The sequence below is a fragment of the Chroicocephalus ridibundus genome, chromosome 17, assembly GCF_963924245.1.
Source record: "Chroicocephalus ridibundus chromosome 17, bChrRid1.1, whole genome shotgun sequence".
In the NCBI taxonomy this organism is placed as follows: Eukaryota; Metazoa; Chordata; class Aves; order Charadriiformes; family Laridae; genus Chroicocephalus; species Chroicocephalus ridibundus.
The window spans coordinates 5348909-5371612 of NC_086300.1; the positions used below are offsets into that span (position 1 = coordinate 5348909).

General features: G+C 45.5%; 1 protein-coding gene across 8 annotated transcripts in view; it reads right to left on the minus strand.

Annotated features, from left to right (window-relative positions):
* Nucleotides 1-1785: 1785 nt before the first annotated feature.
* TLK2 (tousled like kinase 2) overlaps nucleotides 1786-22704 on the minus strand; it is a 45115-nt gene continuing 24196 nt past the window's right edge. For all 8 annotated transcript variants that reach the window (XM_063354311.1, XM_063354316.1, XM_063354315.1 and 5 more), the window contains 13 exons: nucleotides 22238-22348; nucleotides 20726-20862; nucleotides 19202-19354; nucleotides 14814-14880; nucleotides 12820-12917; nucleotides 12408-12489; nucleotides 10633-10724; nucleotides 9525-9614; nucleotides 8857-9026; nucleotides 7205-7343; nucleotides 5969-6080; nucleotides 4865-4972; nucleotides 1786-4482 (listed from right to left, as the gene is read on the minus strand). In XM_063354311.1, coding sequence (XP_063210381.1) covers nucleotides 4309-4482; nucleotides 4865-4972; nucleotides 5969-6080; nucleotides 7205-7343; nucleotides 8857-9026; nucleotides 9525-9614; nucleotides 10633-10724; nucleotides 12408-12489; nucleotides 12820-12917; nucleotides 14814-14880; nucleotides 19202-19354; nucleotides 20726-20862; nucleotides 22238-22348 — 1533 coding nt within the window. In that variant the 3' untranslated portion in view covers nucleotides 1786-4308. The remainder of the gene's footprint in view (nucleotides 4483-4864; nucleotides 4973-5968; nucleotides 6081-7204; nucleotides 7344-8856; nucleotides 9027-9524; nucleotides 9615-10632; nucleotides 10725-12407; nucleotides 12490-12819; nucleotides 12918-14813; nucleotides 14881-19201; nucleotides 19355-20725; nucleotides 20863-22237; nucleotides 22349-22704) is intronic.

Genomic DNA, 22704 nt, shown 5'->3' on the forward strand with positions numbered 1-22704 from the left:
AATCCACGCCATGGTGAGATGCAGGGCTGGGAGTGAAGAGGAGCACGGAGGAGCGTGCGGTGCTGGCAGCAGCGACCGGCTCCTCACCAGACAGCACGCGCCGGCGGCTTTTCCCATCCTTTGCGCCCCCACGCAGTTAATGCATGAAATGAGAGCGTGTCTCAGCCCCGGTCCCGGCTCCCGCTCCCCCGCCCAGCACAGACAATAGCGTCCTTGTGGCCAAGACGCCTGTTCCTGGGTGTGAACGTGGCGAGGGGAGGCCGAGCGGCTCCGCGTTTGCTTGGCCTCTTGCCCCCACCCAAGGCGATGGCCGTGGGGCACCCAGCTGTCCCCGAGGGCAGCGGCAGGGCCAGGGCGAAGCAGATGCCGCGGGCACAGCCACGTGCGGCGATGGGAATTCAGGGTCTTGGTGCAAAGATTCATCAGCATCTGGTCAAAAAGGCACCTCTGGGCTGGGGGGGAGTCAGGGCTGCGCCGGGTCCTGCTTCCACATGGTGCAAGTCTCGTGTCCCCCTCCAGGCTGGGAAGGGGAAGGTTTAAATCAAGGCTGCTTGAGCCAGGCTCGCGTAGCACCCAGAGAAGAACATCCTCCAGCAGCAAACCCCAGGAAGACACTGGCAGCGGTAGCAAACCTCGCGTCGAGGGTTTGCCAGGTCACAAAATAAACTGGGACTGGCCCATTTGGCAGAAGGAAGCTCATTTCATAGCGTGACTCGTAACCGCTAGCATAGGAGACGAAGCATCCAGCCAGGCAGCCCCTCAGCAAGTCTCATTCCCGCTGGCATCCCATCTACAGCCCTGCTCCCAGCCACGCCATGCACGCCCGGGGGGTACCTGGCCTGCGGGCTCAACCGCCGCCACTGCAGGATGTTTGTGCATTCGCTGCTGAAAGGCTGCCGCCACCTCCCCCTGCCCAAATCTGCGTCGCATCATCAAAACTGGCCGAGGGGGCCAAAAAATAATCAATTGCAGCAGCGGGGAGGGAGCCGCGCTGCTCTCGGTGTTCGGTTTCACTCGCGCTCAGCCGAAAGCCGGCTTTAACTTCAAGTGCAGCGAGGGTGACGTCAGGTTTGCAGAGAAATCCTGATCCCCAGAAACTCTTCCTGCGGAGGAACCAGGCTGTGGTGGGCGGGCACCAGCCCGTTTCGCGCTGGGGATGCCCCACACGGAGGTTGGGAGATGCCTACGGAGGAGCTGGGCATGTGAACCGGCCCTCCCCCCGGTTCTTAGTCCAGATATAAGCAGACTCGACGTCTTCAGCTGCCAAGGTCCTTTTTTGTTTTCTATTCTATGTTTTTAAAGCTGACAAGACTCAGCTATAAATTTAAGAGCTGAGTTTCTCGTCACTGCCCAATGTGGTTATTCTGGGTGACTGAAACCAAAGCCCCGGGCGGCCGGGGCTAGGCTGTGGCCACCGGCTCGGCAGAGCCAGCCAGGGCACGGGACTTCAACGCTGATTTTCATCAGCAAACAAAAAAGGTGGTTTTTTGTGGCCCAAACATACATTGCTTCTTAAGGCAGCTGACACTCTACTGACGAGGGACAAACCCACCTTGGACATCTGTCTCGGTCTTCCAGAACAAGATCAATGCCAGTAATTAAATAAAACATGGTAATTTTCAGCGATTCTCACCTCACATGCAGAGATCTCGCTGCTCTGAGGTGTTGAATGCAACCGTCCTCCATTCTTCCTCATCTTGTCCCGTGTCACCTCCATGCAGCCACTGCAAGAGAGCTCGTGCCAACGCTACAAAGAGCAAAACAGTAAGAGCCAGGCAAATCAGTTTCTTAAAACTTATTTTAATATCCATGTCTCATCTGTTGGGTAGAGCCAAAACAGTCTGGCCTGGTTTAAGTTACAAATTCTTCATACACTTTTCTTTAAGTAAATGAACAGTGTGGCAATAGGGTCTGTTATTGGAAGTGAAACCCATATTAACGAGGAAGCGTGGCAGCCAGAATTCTACCAGGGTTCTTCACAGCTAACAGCCCCGGGGAAAGGCCACGGCTGTCCCCAGGCCCCCGGATGGGTGTCGCACAGCAGGAATAAATGCATCTGACACAAAACTAATCACACCCACAGAGATAGCACACACTGTATGTCCAAGAAACGAGGGGACCGGGATAGAAAAAACCCTTTTAGAATTCTCCCCGATGCGGACAGACACCGAATCATCGGTTGCAGCAAATGGGATGAAGCATCAACCCTGCTTTCGCCCGACAGAGGCTGAACAGACGTGTCGAAGCGCTGCTTGCTAAACAGTTAACTTCTGGAGTAGAGCAGCAGGGATGGAGAGGGCTAAGGAATCACGGCTGAGGATTTAAAGATGCAGTATTTCTTTTCTTTGTTTAAAACACTACAGTTTAGAGACCACCTTAATGCAGCTGCAAGTGAATACAGCCAATTAAAAGCCCAAGAGTCACTACAAAAATAGTAATAAAAATGAAAGCGGCAGAGTTCTCTGCTTCCCAGGTCCATTGCTGAAGTTCAACAGACTCCGCCATGTTTCAGTTGATCAAAAAGTTCCTGATCAGGTTTAAGCACAATATTTGCAGACGATGGCTTACACTAAGGCAGACAAGCGGTAGTTCTCTCTGAAAGTGCGTAACGGAGAACATCGCTTGCCACGAGAATGCCATTCGGGTGCGGAACGTCCCAAACAGCCCACGCGCTGCCGGAGCTGCGGGAACAACCCCGGAGCTGCCGCGCAGAGACACCGCAGTGGTCTGGGTGTCGGGTGAGGAAGTGCGCACAGGGTGATTTTTTTTAAAAACACCACCCCGAATTGCAGTAGTGCACCACTCAGCTCCCTCCCGAGACAAACCTTGCTCTTGAACACTGCATCTTTAAATATTTCTGGCTAGGAACTCCTGCCACATGTTAGGAGCGCTCCAACCTGGCTGCCACATGTTCAAGTGCTGTGCTTTTCGTGTGTGTTTTCAGTTTTCCTTCAACGCGGGGGGGAAAAGGGGGCAGAGTGGGGACAAGAGGCTTGCGTTTCACAGCAGGCAGACTCCAGCTGAAGGTGTAAGGCCCCTCCAGGCAGATTACAGAAGGGAGACAAAACCAATAATCAGTGTTTGCTCCCTCCAAGAACATTATCTCATTCCCTCTCCTTTGAGATCGGATGCAGCGACGGCAGCACGTTAGGAAAGTCAGCAAGTTTTAAAAGGAAAGTGTTAAGGGAGAGAGGAAGCTTTGCTGCCAAGTCACTTAATGGAGAAGAGCAGACAAGTCTTCAGCTTCAGATTTTCATAACCCGAACAAGACACGTGCAGTACTGCGTGAGCACGGATCACACCTGTGACCAACTGCGCTGTGCTCCGATTCCTTCCCGCTCACTGCCTGCCTTTTCAACAGTCGACAGGTATCATGCTCACGAGGGCAGAGAGCGCGCCGTGAACATGTCGGGGTGTGTTTTCAAAAAGAACAGCACTTCAAATAAATTAAAAAGGTGCAACCGTTGAGCGTGCTACGAAGCAGCGGCTGAAAACCTCGTGGCAGTCTGAGCTGCGATCCACCCTGATCAGAGGAGATCGACGCAGGCCTGTTCTCCCGTGGGCTTCACCGCCCTCCTGAGAAGGTGAATTATTCCTAAGAGGCCACCCCAAGGGAGCAGAAAGCTGCACCATCCGCAGAACGAACACTGCCATGAACCTGCTAATATGGGTTTCACTTTGAGACCAGAAAACTGTTTTCTTCCAAAAAATTGTTATTTTTAAAAAACTGAAATTAATTAGGGGTAAAACACTAACTCTAGTGCCATGAACAGGCAGGATCAACTTTTTTCCCCTCCAAAGGGCAAAGAGTCATATACCATCCCCAGCTGAACCTTGGTGCTTCGAGCTTTTCAGGAGATGTTACCTAAACTTTATTAAAAGAAAAAGAACAATGTTTAAATATCAACACTGGACTAGCCCAGTCTTTTTCCAAAGTCCACATTCTTCATATGAAGCACACACGGCGTCCTGGATTCCCCAAGGCTGCATGTTCAGAAGTTCACAGTACATGGAACCATGTCTTTTTGTATTTTCTTGAGTTTCCCCTCCTTGCTCAGAGCAGCCACCCTTTGTGGTCATTTACTGGATAAACCTCAAGCCATCTCCTATCCAACGTGGCTTGGCCTAGATGCCGAAGGTTTTCTTGATGAGAGTTGATGTTGTCATGCTCTATGGATGGAAAAAAGCAAGAGAAAAAAAGCACCTGGTACAGGTTTCTTGAGACCCTTGCAGATTCCTCTATTCCAAAGCTGTTTCTGAAAGTCTTTTTGCCGGTTTCTCAAGCAGTTTTTGGCCTATTACTCTGTCTCAGTTTGAAGAGCTGTTATTGGATGTTCCAGAGGTTGATGCAATTGCAGCTCCAGCTGGGCTGCTTGTGGATACAGATTTGCGGATGTGAGGCAGCAAGTATGGGTCACAGGCCAGCTGCTGGACATCTATCCGATCCTCCTTTCGGTAGGCCAAACAACGTCTGATAAATGCCTGCAGACACCCCAAAGGCAAAACAAGAATTAGGAGACAGAGAGAAACGGGAAGCGTTCTTTGACAGACAACTCTTTGGGAGCAAGGCCAATCTGACAACCCCAGCGCTGAAATTCCTTCCCCAGTGACCAGACAGCCCAGCTCCTACACCAGAAGGTCATCTTTTCTCAGGAGAAAGCACGGGCGCAGGCACACGCTGCGCTCTGTTCGATCCTCAGCCTGACAACTACAACGCAAAGCCACCGACCGACCACTCTGCAGGAGGCAAGCATTAAACGCAGAACTTCTCACTGGGTTCAGGGAAACCAAGAGGAAGGAACTGCCAGTGCCTATCGCTGACTGACATACACAGGGCGATCAAACTCGCGGCAAGAAGATTTACCTTTGCTTCTGGCGTGACTACTGGCTTTGGAGGGAACTGCACCTCGGTAGCTTTCAGAATTGTGTTCTCCTGCAGAATATCTTGCTGTGACTGGTTGTGACCGAAGGGCTACCAAAAAAAAAAACAAACGGAAGACAGTTGTTAAAGGTTGATGACAGGCATTAAAAAACCCGTAACGCTACTGTTTATCGTCCCTTGACATCAGTATTTTTCCAGGCAAGAAGCCCACAAATGCTGTGAAGGTGCTGCAGATTCCAGCCAGATGAGCAGGACGCGTTGCTCTTGCGCTTAAAGTGAACAAAAAGGACCCAAGCTGAAACACGTCTGGGGTGTCTCCAGCTCAGACAGGAGGGATCTCCGCCTGCTTCCAGACCTCGTAGGTCAGCTTCAGCGTGTGCAAGAGGGCCTTCATCTAAGCTGACAGGAGATTCACCCACTTCGCTCTTTGCTGGGCTGGTTCCACCATTGCTCTGACTGACAACACTAAGCAACAGAGCGTGTTTGTCAGCCCAGGTGTTCACAACACTTGGTTGCCAAGGACTTGTGAAAACAAGAGTTGATGGAATCCATTTCCTGCTCAAGCCTATGGTCTTCTGTTGTCATAAAACAAGTTACCTTTTGTCACGACAAATCACCTCTTCCTGATCTGCACCCCTCCCTTCCAAAAGCTGTCCTAAAAACTTTTGGGTGGGTCTTTGTACCTACTTTTTTTTTTCCCTAAAACACTTGCAGCTGTCAAGCACTATCAGGCCCAACAAAGACTGAGTGCATCAAAAGCGTCACAAAACAACGCCAGACCACGAACCTCAGCGTCTGGCTCTGAATGATACACTTGTCCTGCCATAATGGCCTCAGTGGGAACATGCCCAGTGGAAAGAGATATTCTGCAGAACGTTGCTTTTGAAGGAAGTGCCATGTAGAGGAAAACACAACCAAGTGAGTTCTCCCCACTCCATTAGCATGGACTCTGCCTTGGAACTGACGGCAAGGAGACAAGGCAGAAGCACCTTCTAAGCCTGGGGAGGAGAAGGAGGCAGAAGCCAGGGCTGCCTCCCTAAAGGTTTAGGAATTACCACTAGGAAAGGAGTTAAAATACCTTCTTACCTTTCTGCCATAGAGACACTGATAGAAGATGACTCCCACTGACCAGACGTCAACTTTATTTGAAATCTTTGGAGGTTCTTTCCCAACCACAAAACATTCTGGTGGCAAATACCTGAGATTAGAAAGAAGAGGCAACAGGTTACGAACAGCATCTCCAAATAGTTTCAATAATTTTCTTTTGAAAGCAAGGAACAAGCTGTTCTGTGATCAGATATTGGCTTGGGACTCGAGGGACCCAATTTTATTTCCGTGCATCTTTGGGCCAAGACCACCAATACATACCCCTTCTGGGGACAGCAATCCCAAGGACTCTCCAGACACTCATGGCCTGAGCAAGTCAGCACAGTCAGTTTCTTTTCGCCAGAGCACATAAACCAGTCCCATTTTCTTTTATCTTCAAGAACTGGTATTTGTTGTCAAAAGGGCTAGGCCAACAATTCCACAATAGAAACACACAGCCAAAATACATATTTCTAGAAATACAACCCCAGATGCCACGTCCTAGTTAGAGACACTCAGCCTCGCTCACACTACAGCTAGTGTCATTTTTAGGAACGCAACAAACCTGTACAATACCAAATGCCTTAACAAATGTTCCTGTACAACTGTTGCCCATAGTGACAGTTTGCAGCTTGGGTAATATCCAAGAATCACGTTCGGTGGCACTCACTGTAGGTCATGCTCTCAGCCACGGGAGATGCAGTGACAACACTTGGCACTGACGATAACGTACTGCTGAAAACATCCTTCTCATGACACTTGAAAGCGAAGCTCTGGCTATAGACAGCACTGTGAGATTTACATCTTTTGTAAGAGCTAACTATGGATTTTCACCTCCTCATTTCAGTGGAATACTCTTTCCACCTCCCTGTGTACCCGGGTTTCCAAATAGGCATGGTATTCTCCTCCTCCTCGCTTAAACTGTTAGACAGTGTCATTATGGACTGTGAAATAGCAGCCAAGCTCCACTCCAGAGCTCGCCATCTCAGCAGCACATGCAGTTTTTCACCAGGGCCTTTGGAGAAGAGATGATTTTCAAATGTATAAACACTAACCCACTGAAAAGTAAAAAGCTGCCAGCCTCGAAAGGAGCTGTGTGAGGACAAGAACAGTTTCCAGGGCCTCAAATCTCCAGTGTCTCAAGCAGTGGCAGCACATACAGAGCTGACATAGATCCAAAGCTGTTTATAAACTGTTCTTGATCCGTAACTTGCAAGTGCCCGAGGCGATGCTTACCAGTAAGTACCAGCCCCCTGCGATGTCAGTTCCATGCCATCAACAGAGTTGTAGCTGTCATCATCCATGATTTTGGAAAGTCCAAAATCTGTGATTTTTATCTCTCCACATGCAGTACCATTGACTAGAAGAATGTTACCTAGACAGAGGAAAAAACCAGCCCCTTAGGATATACATCTAGCAGGAAAAGAACAAGAATAAAATTGCATTGAACTCTGGCGCTCTGCAGGAGAGGACAAGGAACCCACACAGGGAGCTGCGGCAGCCTGGGGTAGATGTTTTAACACTCAATACCCTGAGCTCCACAGACAGGTCAGCTCCCACCAAGCGCTAGCAGTGCCCATCCTTGAACGACCCAGTGGCCCGACATTACTTGGAGCCTCCAGATTCTGAGCCCTATTAGCCAAACGAGCTTGCCACCCGTGCTGTTTTGACCCCTCCCAAAGGTCCCATTGGAAGGGCAGGTCAAAAAGGAGGACTAAGGCGAGAAATACACATACAGAGTTATGACTCATTCTGCCCAGAAGTCCTGACTTGCCCTGGCCTCTCAACAGCCAGAAACTCTCTCCTTCCTGGCAGTGCTCCCCAGTGGCTTTCTAAGCTCAAAAAGGACAACTACCACTTGGGCAGGCAAGAGTCTTTTAGAAATCCATCAAGGATCAAGAAGTCAGATCATCACTGTTTTTCTCAAAGCCTACAATAAAGCAGGAGAATCGTGCGTGATGGCAGTGGATGAATCACAGTTTTAGGCGACTGTAGGCAGAGCTCTGCAGCGTGCTCAGACAACATGAGAGCAGTCGGCAGCTGGGGGGGGAAGAAACAGGGTCCCTACAACTGGTGCAACAGCACCACCTCCCGTACAGATTCCTCATGCTGATGCAATAAACCACATCACATACCGGTTACACAATGCCAATGAAGTGCCACCAGCATAGGGAGACAAGCCAGGGATAACTGCCCAAAGAGATGGCTGAATTTTACTGGAGTAGGAAGACAGCTGGGCAGCCTGTATGCAGCACCCCAGAAGAAGGCACTTCCATTTCCCCCCTCGTGACTCTGCCCAATGATAAAGGGGAATCTGCAACAACGTTTGGAGAGGACCTTCTACGCGGCAGGCGTTACTGAATTCAAAGGCAGAGAATTCAAAACCCGAGCAAACAGTTCGACCGTCTGTCCTCAGCTTTGTGAGCTGCCACCCGGTATGAAAAACCGAGTACTTCCAAGCTCGCTTCTGCCACCACATTTTCAGGCAGATGATTACAGAAGGAATAAGCCGGAAGAATGGGAACACGAAACACACTAGTAATTATGGGAACCCTTTATGAAGCAATAACAGAAGCTCTCAACAGCAGAATACAAGCAGGACATTAAGAAACCAAACACAGACACTTGGTGGTTCAAGGGCTCATTCTGAACAAGGAGTCTACTTTTTCTAGAATGTTATTTCCTTGGTTTATGTTGCAATTCTGGGAGACAATACCCTTTTCACAGCACGTTCTATGCATTTTAGTGTTTTTCTTGTTGCAAGTTAGTTTTCCCAGACAGCCCCGTCTCCTTTTTGCTGTCTGACCAAAGTAAACTTCCCCATGTTACTTATAACCCATTACCTTTAGTTAGCATCCTTAAGCACGTCAGCTAGCAGCACAGCATACCTGGTTTAAGGTCATAGTGTATGATGGGAGGTTTGATTTCATTTAAGTATTTTAAAGCATTCACAATCTGCATGATAATGGATCGCGCCTCTTTCTCCGACATTAACTTGTGCTGTTTCAGGTAGAAGTCCAGATCATTTCCCTCACAGTATTCTAACACTGTACAAAACCTGAAGGCAAAACAGTAGTTGTTGTAATTAAGGCACCTGACAGAAACCAGAACACTTCGTTATTGCTTGTCTGTAAGATTCACCTACTTGGTCAATACATTAAATTAAGAGTCCTGCAGCCTATTAATCCCTTTCTAAAAATAAGCTACCGGGAGCACAGTCCTCAGTGCTCAAGGGTACAAAGGTCAGAGATCCCCCATTAAGTGCTAGATCCAGAAGCGGAAAGCTGTATCAACTGGGGCATTTGCCCAGGCCAACAAAGAGTAGGATTTACCAGTAAAGCACCACATCTGACATAATACGGCTAACTGGTTTGTGTGAGCTAGGGTCTCTAGAAAACCAATGTTCTGTTGAAACTGCCTCAGATCTCTCTGCAGTACAGTCTGTAACATTGGTGTGGACATTCTCTGGACTCTCCTGGAAAGTTTTAAGTGACCAAATACTTTGTCTGTAGTGAATGGGTCAAACCAAGTCAAAGGATGCAGCAGCATAACTTACGAGTCAGTATCCAGCGAAAAGTAGTCGTATAGCTTAACTATTCGAGGATGATCCAGTTCTTTGTGAATTCTGTACTCCCTACATGCATGTCTGAAAATAGGAAAAGTTTGAGCATTAGTCATACAAGTGACTTAATCCTAAGTTCTGCAGATAGCAAACCCAGACATACCACGCAGCGGTCCAACTTCAATCAAACCCATGCACGTTATTCAGACAGCTTAAGAAAAGGCAAGCAAACAAGGGACTGCGCAGAACAGTTCTCGAGAACCACAGAATCTGAGTGCATCTCAAATGCTGGCAATACTACAAAATAACTAATCTTGATTAATGGTACTGCTTGCCAAAGTAGAATAACCTCATAAAAAATCGTTAAGGGATCCAAGATAGCTGAATACAAAAATCAGCAAGTTCTAGAAAAATTCCAAGATGCTCAAGAGCCCAACTTCCAGGTTTCAAATTCGGCTTAGTTTGTCCCAGTGACTTGTTAGAGAATCAAGATAACAACTTTATCTTTGAGCTCTGTCGAGAAGGCTTGGCTGCCATTCTGCCGAGCTTATCTAACCCACGGCACTAGGGAGCAAGCGTTACCAACACCAAAAGGCTTCCTGTATGTCCCTTCTAGGCCATGACATACCTATAGTCCTAATCATCTGCGAAAGGATTAGGTATTCTAGGAGGCAAAGGGAAGGGGAAGGCTTTCAGGGAGCACAGTGCAGGTGTGTATCTGGAAGATGGGCATGAATAATTGTTTCCCACAACAGCAGAGCGTAGACATTTCAAGGAGGAGAAGCCACTTTAACGCTTTCTTCATAGAGCGCTACCAGTGCTTTAGAACCTCGTGTCATAGTACTTATGCAAAACTGAGCGTGCGTGCACGTGTTTAAAACTTTTCTAATCTGACCAGCTGGTTTTGTAGGAACTCAGCCTCTGCTGGGACAAGAGAAAGAGGACAGCCCTCAGGCACTACTTCTGCAAGTAGCTACCGGGACAGAGTGGCTTACGAAACGTAGCAAAACACAGGAAAAAGTGGCAGCCTGTTCAGAGGCACTGAGAACCAAATGAAGGAGGAGTTTGGAAACACGGCTGTCTGCTTTACAGCCTTACTTACTTGTGATAGTTTTCTTTCTTCTCGTCTCTCCAGTTTTTATTTAACTGGTGTATTTTCACAGCTACGTATCTCTGTTCTGTTAAATCAAATGCCTGCAGAGAGAAGAGCTGAAAATCAGTAGGAATCACAACTTCAAGTTAATACTGCAAAAGCAGACAAGCTCTAACAAACCAATATCCCCACCCAGGAAATCGGCATTACGACATACTGAGCGAAGAGCAAACCCACATTTTGATGTAATTAGTTTCACTAATGAAACCAAGCAACTCTGAAAACAATTGAATATTCTGTGCTTTGATCTGACCTGCCCCATGGGATCTAACTAATGCCGCATTTATTCTGACATTTTACCACCAGAGCTACAATGAGACCAGAAAGGCCAAATTACCAAAATATAGACAGTTAATCACACTGGGAAAGACCCTGCCATTATTCCCCCAAGCCACCTAACTCATTTTCTACACTCAGTGAAATAAACCCAGAACATACAGAGGATTTTCAATACTTTGTTTCACACTGGTAGCTCAGCTCTCCATCTTGGAGCATAATGTTTCAGCTTATTTAGAAGATGGAGAATTCAGTGGCAGAACTGTGTAAATCTTGTGCTGTGTTTTTTCCCTTCCAGTTTCTGGCTATTTAGGCAGTCTTTAAAGAACGGATCACTGGAATTCTGCTCTTAGAGAAATGCAGAAATCTTTTGCCTCGTCTGAGAGCAGCAACGGCTAATAATTTATAGGACGGGGCAAAATAAGCAGACAAGGATAAACTGCGTCCATCTCAAAAGCTGTGTACTTAACTCCTCATGCTTAACAGATGGGTCGAGACCCTGGAGAAGAAGGGCTAAGCATTTCTTTGTTTTAATAACACAGTTACAACTCTTAAGCGCAGTCAGCTAGGAAGCATTCGTACCCTCTTGCTTTCCTCTGTGGAGCCAAGGCTTTCTACTGAGTCAGCAAAGCCTCCAAAGAGCAATTCAGGGTACTTACATGTGCAGCTCACGCTCTTTTTTTCACTACCTGAGCAGTCTAGCCCCCTTGGTTTAGATATCTATTGTTGTACTGCATCAAAATAACAAATCAACGTGAAGTTTCCAATATTTGCATTGGCCTAGTTCTTTTTATTATAGCCAAATTCAACGTAAATTAAAAACTACTAGATGGGGAATATTTAGAACTGGAAGGGGTCTAAGCGTAACAGTCAAATAGCGAGCACCAAAGTATCGCAGGTCTCGGCCATGCAAGAGTGCTGACACACAAGTAATTCTCAGTTCCAAGGAAGTCCCAAGACTCTGCACACACACCTCCAGTCTGCTACTTCAGAGCGTAAAATCAAGACACAAGGGGGAAAAAAAAAAAAAAAGGCCTTCTACCCCCAGGAAATGCAAGCTTTGCTCTTATTATTGGCGCTCTTGTCTCTTATTTCCGCTGATGTTCAGACTTGCTATGCCATACTGAATAAAACTTTGCCTCTTAAGGTATTTGCGTGTAGCACTTGAAGAAACAAGTGGTTTGCTTATCTGTTCGGACAAAACTTGCAGACTTGGCGCAGCATTTTCTCAAAACATACATTTGCAGGGAATCTGACCTCTGAGGACCAGGGCAGAACCCCAAAATCTCAAGCCTGCTGTCTAATGCAAGCCAGATGGACACGTGCTTTGTCCTCCCTTCTTCCTCCACAAGCACACACACACCACTGAGAAAAGTGTAAAAATCCTGCTTACTGCAATATTTCATTGCAGATTCAGATCACACCACAGATTGCCACTTCAAATTTACCTTATATACTTCACTGAAGCCGCCTCTACCCAGAAGATGTAGCAACAAATATCTATCATTTAGCGTTGGATGGTCTTTAAATCTATCAAGAAAGACACAGTTTAAGAACACTGACAGAAATACTGCAATCTACTGCACAATAAATTACAGCTACCACACAGCTTAGAAACAACATTTTTATATTAAGACAGAAAAATATTATAATTGTGTTAACGACTGACAGATTTGGTACTATTTGATCATTTTGCACTGATGAAAGACTATGTAATGGTGCCTTGACGCACTTGGAAGCCTTTGTCTTACATGAACTTCAAGTTTATCACCATGCCAATTTAAAAAAAGATTGTTTCCCATTATGAAGGGGACATAAAAAATCGTTACGTGTTCTTGTCCCTGAATCCCATGTACTTACTGTGAATTATCTTCATTGTGTATCCTTTTCAATTCCCTGATATGTAGATTTCTAACTCTCTCTAGCCGTTCCAACTCTGCCTGGATCTCTGCTTCTTCCTGCACAAGGAAAAACCAAAAGGAGACCACAACACTGTAAGACGGTGCAGTGAGCACTTCTGCCTGATTTACAGAAACACACGTTAATTCCACTTGTGAAGAACGTTTTGGTAAATAACTTGTTTGGGAGATTAGAGAGATGGTCATCATCAACTAAAAGTCAGGTGGAAGGTGATGGGAATGAAAACTGACTGGGCAGTTTTGTTTACACCCACACACAGACAGGAGCAGACACATCTTTACGCCTTCTTGTTTTTAACGTTTTCTGTAATTAAGAAGCATTGTAGCTCTGGTCCTGCTCCTTCCTTGATTTAAGTGCTGTGCAGCTGGTTTTGTAGGAACTCAGCCTCTGCTGGGACAAGAGAAAGAGGATGGTCCTCAGAAGTAAGAAACAGGGACATCACGATGCCACATGGGGACGGGGCAGCATTCGGAGAGGATGGAGATTGTGGAAGGACAACACACGGTCCCATTAGCGGTAAGAGGTAGAAGAGGTCAGAGCGTAACTTAGTGCCGTGGGGAAGTTTTGATGTAGAGCTGAAGTTCTACTGCCCTCAAACACAACGCTAGAGTTCACATCGCTGTGGACAGGGTTGCAAACCTCAATTAAAACATGCGCCTTGAGCAGCATTATTTGGTATATATGACTCAAGGGACACAGTTACCCATTTGTCTTGTGACTCTTTTCCTTTCCTTCTCAACTTGTTCTATTTTTAGGCACAAAGAATGAGCTGGTTTCCAAAAGTGGAGAAGGATAAGCACAGCTTCAGACAATGCCACGATCCCGGAACATTACTTCATTTTCCATTAAGGTCCATTTCCAAATGGATTCCTCTGTTCCAGGGTGGCACACTACATGCCAGCATAGATGGACCTGCAATGAATCCACTCTAGCAACGCGGAAGCCGTAGTTGAGCATGCCTTTAGTATAGTCCTGCTCGTATCACTTATCTTTGCTCATAGGTCAATAAAATGTAACGGGCAGAGTGCCAGCGGATTCCACATGTGCATTAACTTCCCCTTGCCACTGAAAATAACAAGGAGCGCAGTAGCATTAATGAGGCCTTGCATTCAACTGGTGTGTCAAGGTTACAGGAAAAACTAAGTGTAGAGCTCAGGCCCCACCTGAGAAAAGGAGGACAACTCTGGCAATGCATTTCCATGCTTCCTCTTTGTTTCATAGGGGAAAGAAAACTCTTTGGCCTTAGCAGAGATCACAGCTAACCAAGAAATGGTGGAAGACATCTATTTTTTTTTCCCAGTATTTTATCTGTTGAAGTGTCCCAAAAAACTTATTTATAGGTTATTGCAATCACTTTAAAAGGTAACCAACAGCTTATCTAATTATAACCTCACTTGCAGGTACAATTCCTACTGAAGCCAATGTACTTGAAAACAAACGTCCATTGCAACGACCTAAACAGGGATAGTTTCCAAAAGCCCAAGAGATTTTATTGGACTGTTACTGATAATGCTGATTATTTGATAATGCAAAGAAATGTGAAAGCCAATGACGGTTGCAGTGTTTGTTGTGTTCTTGTAATTTTCTTCCTTATAATTTTCCATTCCTTCCTGTTCCCCCCTATTAGACACGTACAGAGCCCAGCACTAGGGCCCATCATAGTGAAAAAATAAGACGCGTCAAAACAGTGGAACTCCCTGCAGGAAATCGTAATTCTAAGGACACAGAAATCTATTTATTGAAGCAAAGAACATCTTTCCTGAATACCACTGCCTTGGAAAAAAATTATTACAAAATCCTGGCCATCTCTTTCAAGCAAAAAAAGCCTCTCTATTATTAAACAAACAGTAGTGACCTCTACAGAGCAATGCTATTGTTCATAGAATACTGAATCAAAAACCCACCTAAAAGCCTTTTCTGAGGTTAGTTCTTACCTTTTTAAGATGACCTAGTCGGAGTTTGAAGATTTCTTCCTGTTCGTGGTATTCTGCTAACGTTAACCTGCATAGAAGAGAGATCCAATGCATTAGGTTTCAACGCGTGGGATAAAGTGAACAGCCTGCAGAATACACATCTCCAGTGGAAGTGACAAGTACGCAGAGCGTGTCAACAGAGACAAAACGCTTAAACCTTGATAAAGCACATACTATTTTCAAATCCAAGTCCTGAATAACACCTGTTTAGGCTAGCGACTGATTTTTAACAGAGAGTTAAATCGTAATCTAAGTGTGGAACTCTGAAGCACAATTATTCCCCATCTTATTTTTTCCATTTAAATTTTGCTTTACTGACTTGCTTTCAAAGTTTTCTTTGTAACAAAAGCTGGGTAATTCAACCCTGCTATTTATTCTGGGACTAGCAGTACCACCTGGCCACAGAGCCACTGCAAACAGAGCACTGACCTGGGATTCAGAACTTTTTCCTGCTTCAGGCTCCGCAAAGCGGCTTCCAGGGAAACCTCGGGAACTTTACATCACCTTACCACCTCTTTGACCTCATGTGTAGTTAGGAGGAGCAATGGGATAAGGGGAATAATCCCCATTTGATTGATGGTAAGTGATGTGCAAAGTTTCCATCCTAGATGGCTGCTCAAAAAAAGTTTCATAATATTTTCAATGTCTTTTATAGCCAAAGAGCGTCACGTAGGACAGAGGCAAAACACAGCCTTACACTAGAATAACGACAGATCCCGTCACTAGTGAAAGGCAATGATGTGCTGAGATCTCTAAGGTTAGAAAAAGCAATCATTATACTCACTTTCTTACTACCACCACCAAGGAGTTTGGTAAAGGCATCACATGTGAACATGAAGTTATGAAGCCCGTTATCAACTGCATCGGTTTACTTTGTAAACAAGATAACACACGTGACAGCATATAAATATCTTTTTTGAACCTAAATGGAGTTCAAAGCGTATCCCAGGAGGATTCCTGTTGCAGCAGTTATGCCCTGCGTAGGACTTAGTACAGAGGTTAGTGTATGAGGTCTCCACAGCACCAACACCACAACTAGTTTGAAGAGGGGACCGAGTGCCATGTCTGTGCAGGGCCAGGGGACACTGGCTCACTGCTCAGTAAATTCAGAGGCGGCAGCATTCAGCTGATTAAGCGCTCATCTCGAAATGCCCCAACTTCTCCCCGCTGTTGCTAATGCAGAGGGTTCCACATAGTTGAAGTAAGTGATAAAGCAGCTGTTAGCTGATAAATTTAATGCAAAACTCACAAGCCAAGTTCCCTTTGAAAGAATCCTGACCATAAGAAACTGCTCATTACAAATTAAAGATGCATACAAAACACAGCCCGTACCATAAATGTTTACATGTTGTCTCATTCCATATAAAAGCATGCTAATTCACACACCTCCCCCAGCGACAGCGAATCAGATTCCGCTAATCTAAAAGACCATCCCAAAAGTTTAGGTCTTTGGTTGGTGTTGCTGTATAAGGAATAAAAAGACAATTGAATAAACCAGCCCCAAGCTTTCCACATATTCTAGTGCACAAATGAAATACAGAGCTAAACACCAACAGGCTACTCCTTAAGCAAGGGATGTAATGAGTACCACCAGGCTAACACTGCTCAAAATAGCTGCCTGTTAGCAGCAAGCATTACAAAAATCAAGGGGGCTCTAAGACAAACACTGCCCTGTTTCACAGAAACATGCCTGAAATACACCACTAGTGAAGCTGAAGACTCTAAGGTTGCCCAGGCTGCCCTCACAAACCTCAAAAAGCTCCAGCAGACTAGTCTCCCTGAACTAAAATCTTACTCACAGGCTAGAAAGTAGTTTCAGAAGAGCGCGTGTTTAAATTCGCATCATGAGACCCTCCTCTCCTTTTTAAGACACAGAAACAACCACCGAAATGGAACCGAAAATCAAATGAAGGAACTTGTCTGCCCACCTCTCACTCAACTTTCAGAAACATTTATATTCAACTTGCCTAAAAGACGCGCCTCTAAGAAAAAGCCTCCCTCCAAAAATAAAAAAAATTTTGTACCCGATACACATCAGTTCAACAAACGCATTTACAGGGTAACTAGTGATTAAGGAAGCAGTCAGTCAGTACAGCTGCTTCAGCTGACTTGCAAAACCAATGTTTTCATAAGCTAAAGCACTCCACATGAACCACATCCATACACTGGCAAGCAGTTTTTATCAAGAATGCCACAAGAAGCTCTTGTAAACCACAACAATAAAACCCTGAAATATACAAGTGAAGAATGATAAACCAGCAAGAAACTCAGAGAAAAAGACCTGGTAGCACAAGAAGGCTTGCTAGCAAAGCCCAGTAAAGCTAGATTATGTCAAGGCAGGCTCACAACACAGGGAGGAGCTCACTGGATATCAGAGACATTATCATGATTTCCAGGCACATCAAGAGCTGCGCTGCCATGTCTGCAGAGTAAGGCACCCTACAGCTGCACCAGTCTGCTGGGGAAAAACATCCCTGCAGAAACGCGGAAGGCTAGACGTGTCCCTTGGACGTGAAAGGTGACCACAACCAACAGCAACGTTTCCAAATATCCACACGCAGATATTCAATTTACTTGTCCAAACTCAAGTTGCAATGCAAAAGGACGGCTTTAGAACTTTATTTAGTTCTTTTCCAGCTCACTTGGCCAGAACAAGGGGTAAATCATAGAATCTTCATGGTTGGAAAGGACCTTTGAGATCATCGAGTCCAACCATACACACACAAAAAAAACCAAACCAAAAAACCAAACCCCTACAATCTCTGCCACTAGATCATGCCCTGAAGTGCCACATCTAGACGAGACATTTCTTAAACACCTCTAGGGATGGTGACTCAACCCCCGCCCTGGGCAGGCTGGTCCAGGGCCTGACCACTCTTTCAGTAAAGTTATTCTTCCTAATATCTAACCTAAACCTCCCCTGCCACAGCTGCAGACCATTTCCTCTGGTCCTGTCATTATTCCCCTGGGAGAAGAGGCCAACCCCCACCGCTCTCCACCCTCCTTTCAGGGAGTTGTAGAGGGCAATGAGGTCTCCCCTCAGCCTCCTCTTCTCCAAGCTAAAACATGCCCAGCTCCCTCAGCCTCTCCTCATATGCCCTGGTCTCCAGACCCCTCACCAGCCTGGTCGCTCTCCTCTGGACACGCTCCGGCACCTCAATGTCCCTCTTGTACAGAGGGGCCCAGAACTGGACACAGCACTCGAGGTGAGGCCTCACCAGTGCCGAGTACAGAGGCACCATCACTTCCCTGCTCCTGCTGGCCACGCTATTCCTGATACAAGCCAGAATGCTGTTGGCCTTCTTGGCCACCTGGGCGTCTATTCAAGCTACCTATTTGCAGAAAGGACACAGTGCCCTCCAACACAACACACCCGATCAGGAGGCACCAGCACCCTGTTGGGGGGCACCGCCTTGGCTGCTGAGAGCACCCCGAAGACCACAGCTCACCCATGTGCCACCTTCTGCAGTGACTGCAAAAGGCAGCGGGAGCTTTTGCTTCACATGCACTTTTAAAGATCAAGACCAAGAATTCAAAGGAACCCCGAGGTCAAGTCGTGCCCAGGAGATTTAATAGTGCAAAAGGAAAAGTGTCACTGAGAGTCAACAGCAATGAAATGAAGGCCGTAAAGGAAACTGGTAGAAGGCAGGGGTATTTCCAACTCAAAAAAACTTCCAAAAAAATAATGTTCTGAATTTCTTGTGAGACACAGCTTTGAGAACACTGGGACTCTTAGAGCACCAGTAACTTCAAAAGAGGTAGGAAAACAAATCTGTAAGAAGAAAGAGTAGCACTTCAACTACCTCTCCATTTCCCTGACTCGGGTATCTGCGAAGGACTGCTCTGGAGATAGAGGTCAATGCTTAATATACTGTCCTTATAGAGAGTATATTTTTTCTTTAGTATACCAAATTGTTTGAAAATCCTTACCAGAAAGTACATGGAAATAAAGGCTTCTAAATGTGTACAATTTTTTTTTCCCTTTAAAAAAAAAAAAAGCCCCATGTATCACACAGCGATATCAAAATAAATCCTGAAGTTGCAACACGGAAGAAAAAGACACCACTTTTCAAACTTGATGCAACAGGAACAGGAATACTGAAAAAGTTACTGCATTCAAAGTTAAGCTCGTACAAAGTCTGGACTCAGCAATGATCCTTGTTTTACTCCAATGAAAACTATTTAGAACTGCAGCCAGATGTTGCCGAATGCCAGGCTAATTCCACAATATTCATTTGCGCGTGGAGTGAAGCCTAGAGGCAAGGGCAAGATTCCGTTTCCAGTAGATATTTTGTGCTCTAATCAAAGCAGCCAGCTTTGCAGTGCACCAAGAAGGCCACGTAACCTACGTTTCATTTTCTGCTCCATTGGTCTTGTTCTTGCGCTGCTTCTGCTCGTTGCTTGCTGGAGGGGTCTGTCCCATCGCAGGTGGCTTCCGTTTTGCTAACATTTTTCGTTGTCTTTCTATTTCTTCCCGCTGGGAATTTATCCTTTCCTGTTGCCTGGAAAGAAGAGAGTAGAAAAAACCGTGAAGGATGAACTATTGGTATGTACTCAGTTGTCTTCAGCATCTGTTCTTAACAGATTGGAGCAATGAATTTCAAATCAGTTGTACTTGTAAGATTAGTAACAAAATATTTTTGTACAGTAAAGGGGGATGTGCCAAACATTATGCCTCACATTTTTGAAAGGTATTTTTACATAAAAGGGGATTCTTTTCCTGGCCCACAGAAACCTTTCAGTAAGTGAAAGGTTTTATTCATGAAAAGGATATCCAGGAACAAGGAGCTGCTAACCTCACGGAAAACCCAGGGATCCATGGTAAGTCACTAACTTTCCACACACTTTTTCCTAGAAGGCTCTGTTCTAAATCTCAAGCTTTCCTGCTCAAGCTATTCCTGGAGTCTGGCACTGAGAAAGTATCCTTATACTTCAAGGGTACGGTTAAACTATCCTTAGTTCTCTGAAATATAACCAACGCCATTCCCGATTTCACTAAGAAAATTCTCTCCTCCAAGATAAAAAGACATCTTAAAACGTTTTACAGTGATAAAAGCACTCTTGAAATTTCAAGTCTAAATGACTTGAGCATTTACATACTTAATTCACTTTTAAAAAGAGTCTGAGACTGCAGGTAAATATTCCAGAAGTACTTTTTCCATGTCTTACAGCATAAACTAAGGGGGAAATATAAAGTCCTTAATCTGCGCCTAACAAGACCTGCACCTCCCTATCAGACTACAGAGAAGTGATATGATTTTAAAGGATCACACATAGCTCTAATGCAATTAATTTGCCAAGTCCTACTTAAAGGTCTAGGCCAGGTGGGAATTCACTGGATATTTTCATTAACATCCTGCATAAAAGGGTCTCTGATCTTCATTTCCAGGTTTCTGCAGCCCCTTTGATCACTGTTACCAGCAGGCAAAAAAAGTTAAATCGTATGGATTTTCTCTTTTAAGCTTCTCTAATTTCTACTTTAAAAAAGAAAAGGAGCTAATTAGCCTTCCATGACTAATATATGCAAGTATGCAAATCAAACTGATTGACTCAAAATCTGGTCGACCCCTCCAGCCCAAGCACTGCACAGCCGGGCAGGTGCACCGAGAACACCCGACAGGGCAGCGGACGGCTTCCCAACCCAGGGGCCAACTCAAACAATTCGATTCCAGTTTCAAGTCTCCGGGGGTTTAAGCGGAGACATATTTCTCACTACAATGCGAAACCGTTCCCCATTGTCAGAAGCTGAGTTTCTATCTGATGCTTTCATGCATCAGTCACACCATTCTCTATTTTGATATGTAAGACATCACAGACAACTGCTTAGTTTTTCTGTCTTTGCCTCTGAAGGTAAAGACAATTTCTGTCCTCACTTGATGAGGTTCTGGAAGGCATAGCCATCTGTCCACTGCTCGGTGAAGGACGCCCCGTGCCGCACCGTAGTGAAGTGACCTAGCCTCAATCGATCCTGCATGCTCTTATCTCTGCATGCCATCTTCTCCTGTTTTGACTGAAAACAAAATAAAACACATGTTAAAATATAAACCATAAATTAGCAGCTGAGAGCTGTGCTGTGTTTTAAATCATTACCAATTCTTACTGCTTTCCATTGTTTCAGTACTGCTTATCTGAAACCCAGCTGAAAATCATTGATCAAATAATTGCTGGCGCTTCACACTGGTCTGACAGGCATTTGTTTGACCTCCTCCTTTCTGACATTTCAGCCTCACCTTTCCTTCCCCATTACTGCTTGGGCAGCTCACACCCATTCTCCCATCAGCTGAAATCAGTCTAGCAGTAGGATTAAAACTCTCCCTTTGTATCAGCAGCTTAGCGAGTCTCCAGACATGGCTCTGATCAGGCCCTTATTCACTCAAACAGGAGATGAAGGAAGAAAATGCACCTTGAATCACTGTTAAGACTAAGATAGGGTGACGAGCCAGCTCAGTCCTAGACTCACACCACTCCTAGAAGTGACACAATCTCAATTAGGTCATCAACACGCCTAAAACTTGGGGGTGGTGTCTGTCACAGAGCGTGTCCGGTAAAGGAGCGGAAATTTCCAAGGCCTGAGATGAAAGCAGCAAAGCTTCAGTCAGTTTGGATTAAAGATGAACCAGCAAAGCTCCTCACTGGAGTCATATATAATGCCAGGTCTACATAACACCTAGCCCGGAGTTACAAATCCTCCCAGAAACGGGAGTCCCATTCAGCCAAGAACAATCAGCTCTGTGACAAAAATCAACTCAAACAGACTGCACGTACTGGCCAGCACCCTGGTAGTTTTGCCCATCCAGTGCCCACAAACAATAGATGTAATTGGCCAACAGGTGAAAGAGCAATCAAACCCCCACATTGTTTAACCATCAGGAAATCTGGAAATCTTTCAACGCTGAAGCGGGCTGGATGCTGGTAAACAGCAGCCTGGCAGTTTCCCCAGTGTCTTTAACGTGTTGTTTTGAGTGTTATACAAAGCAACGATCTCCAACTTTGCTGTTTGAAAGAAGGAAAGATCTAAATCACTTGCCCATGTCACAGAGCATATCTGGCAATTTCACTGCACAATGGGATACCGCTCTTGTATTGCCAGAGCTAGACAATGTCGCTTTTCAGGAGTACGAGTTTCCCAATCATGTCTGCCGCGTTTACAGCTCAGACTATTTCACTTAAGCAAGAGAGACCGCTCTTTGAGACCGTGAAAAGTAACGAAATCAAAACATTCTGAACCACTTCAGTCTTAGCATTACATTCCTATTTGCAGAGAAATAACTCAAGACAGAATTCCAGTTGTCTTTTACCACTGTAGCAATAGGAGCAGGTTTGCGCTGAGAAGTTTTCAAGGACATGAACTGTGACTGCAGAGATGTGAAGAGTCCCCCGCTCACCTTTTCTATAAGAAGCTTCTTGCTCATTGTTACACATCTATTCAACCGCTCCTTGTACTTCTCCAGCATCTTTTGCTGTTCATCTATCTGCCGTCTCAAATCGCAGTTGGCCTAAAAGTGAAAAGAGAAGAAAAGCCTTTGACTTTAAAATCACTCAGAGCCAAGCTAAGCATCACCTAGGAAGAAGCTTCTCCAGCTAGCTCTAGGCATCAGATTAAAGAAAGCAAACCAGCAGGATAAGGAAAAAAGAGTAGGTTCCTCTTAGCAAAACATGCAAGCCAAGCTCTTCGATTTTTAACCCACTCCTTACCCCTCCTACAACAGGGAAGTGCCATCACCCTGGTTTACATAAGGAACTAAGGTACAAAGGGACTAAACACAAGCACCAGGAATATTTTAATTTTTTTTAAACATTTAAGACCTTGCCACAGCTACGAAGTCTCAAAATAGCTTAGTCATCCCTGGAC